The following is a 2350-nucleotide window of genomic DNA, read 5'->3' on the forward strand; positions in this document are numbered from 1 at the left end:
TCAGTGTTTTCCAGCATCATCGTTCGATATCTTAGAAGTGATTTCGATGTGCAAGGTGTCCCATTCAGTTGAAGGAATTGCTAACTCGAAGGGTCTCTTAGCGACGATGTAATGGTCCTCAATCTCGGTGATTATGCTTTTAGCGGGGTTTCTGTAACCTTCGAGTAAACATTAATCATGAAATCTGGTCTCCCAGTAACGGTTATTGTCACGGTCTGGTCGCACGGCTTGTACATCGAGGATAGACTTTCCGTGCTTCGGCATAGTGCAATTGTGAAATGTTGGTGAAGGTTTGAGATGTTGCCGAAGAAGCTGTTCAATGGTGCAGTTGTGTCTACGAGAAGCTGGCTCGCTGTAAAAAACGGTCCTGACACCATGTTAAGCAGTATACTTTTCTAGATTGAGGAAGAATAAGCACATGCGCAGCCATGATGAACTAATTTATTCACACCCCAAGCACGCGTTGATACGAGAACTTTTGAATGTGGTGTAATTATGTGCGAGTAATGAAACGGTAACATGAAATATTCTCTGACTCTAAAAAATCTGGCTTTAACAGCGGAAGCAGAACAAAAAGCATAAGACACAAAGGGCGTAGACACACTTTAAAATATAGGCTTTGAGCCAAAGAAAAGGAGACAAATGAAACATTCCTAACATATCTCTCAAATTCATCCCAACACCCGTGACAAACGAATGTAAAATTAGACAACAACTCTTGCAAGATTTTGAATAATTTGCAATTTGCAAGACGAGTGCACCTCCAAAACATCTTTCACGGACAAAACAAAGAAGCACATCCGTTTCATATTAAATCCAACTGGATACCACCGGTTCAGCCTCCTATTGCCCATGAGAGCGACTAAGAAAATGTCAAAACACAACTTGCAGAGATTACTGTAACTAAGCCAAAAAATAAATTGTCATTTAATGAGGCTATGGTTTTAAAATAGTTAAGAAACAATTCTGTTTTAAACCTCAAAAAAGCAAACAAAGGTACAACAGTTATCATGAATACAACTACAACTACAACCTTTCAGAGCGCAGATGGTGAAAAACACGCAGAAAAGGGTTAGTGAGATCATTGACTGAATGCGTCAGGGCAAACACATCGATGACATGACGAACAAATGGCTTTCACAAACTCCTAATCCGCTTAGAATACCAATATTCTATAAGCTCACGATAATACACATGCCTATACTGGTCGGTAGACCTTTAATCTCAGGATGCGACGGCCCCACCGAAAAAAAATAATCTTTTGTGTAGACACTGCCTCAGACTATGGCGAAATTGCAACAATCCTATATAAAGGATGCCACTGCTTTTCTCAATTTCATAGAAAAAAACAAAGGTAGGCAAAGATACTATTCTAGTGTCAATGAACGTTTCTAGCTTGTACACAAATATGCCCCAAGAAGAAGGAACGAATATTCCATGTGAAGCATACGAAAAGCTCAACGACCATAACGCACCGATCCCAACGCATTACCTCAGGGAAATGCTTGGCTTAATCTTTCAAAGAAAATTTGTTTTAATTCAATGAGGAGAACTTCCCTGGCCCAAACGAAAATGGGCAATGTCATTTGCCAATATTTCCATGGCGAAAATTGAAACGAAATCAATCCAACAATGCGAAACCAGGCCAAGAGAATGGAAACATTACATTGATGACGTTTTTTCCCTTTGAGATTAAAACAGGGAAGAAGTAGATAGTTTATTAAACGAGCTAATTATTTCCACCCTACAATCAAATTCACGGCCGAAATATCAGAGAACAAAATCACCTTCCTCGATACCACAGTGTTTAAAGGAGAGAGATTCGCAAAAAATCCAACTTGGACATCAAAACCCATTACAAGCCGACCGAGACCTTTCAATTTACGTACTTCGCCACATGCCACCCACCAGGCGTAAAACATAGTTTCATTGAAGGCCAAGCAATCAGATTGCTTAGAACAAGCTCTCCGAAAGAAGTATCAGAGGAGTGCCTTTTAAAATTCAAACAAAGCTTCAAAGCAAGAAGGTACCTAGAAAACATCATAGAAATGTCTCTGTCAAGGTCAACTTTGCTTCTAGGCCATCGGCTCTTACGTATACACAAAAGCCAAAAGGTTACAACTACCACTCGGCATTTAAAAATTTAAAACGAATATCGATGGAACATTGGATTCAGCCCTTGCTGGAAGCGATCTTTAAAAAACCTCTGATCATCTTGTACAGAAAGGGAAAATCACGGTCGTGAGAGCAAAAATTTAATTTTAAGGCTATAGTGCGACGCGACAACAAAAGCCATATGGGGAGTCCGTGCTAGTCTGTTCTCACCTTTATTCTCGGCCTTAGAAAACCT

General features: G+C 39.9%; 1 protein-coding gene across 1 annotated transcript in view; it reads right to left on the minus strand.

The window, feature by feature from the left end:
• The window catches only part of LOC149045234 (fibroblast growth factor receptor-like 1), a 4974-nt gene continuing 2624 nt past the window's right edge, over positions 1-2350 (minus strand). Inside the window, exon 5 of the mRNA XM_089205872.1 lies at positions 1-158. Coding sequence (XP_089061998.1) covers positions 1-158 — 158 coding nt within the window. The remainder of the gene's footprint in view (positions 159-2350) is intronic.

The sequence above is a fragment of the Pocillopora damicornis genome, chromosome 5 (assembly GCF_964200805.1).
Source record: "Pocillopora damicornis chromosome 5, jaPocDami1.2, whole genome shotgun sequence".
Lineage (NCBI taxonomy): Eukaryota > Metazoa > Cnidaria > Anthozoa > Scleractinia > Pocilloporidae > Pocillopora > Pocillopora damicornis.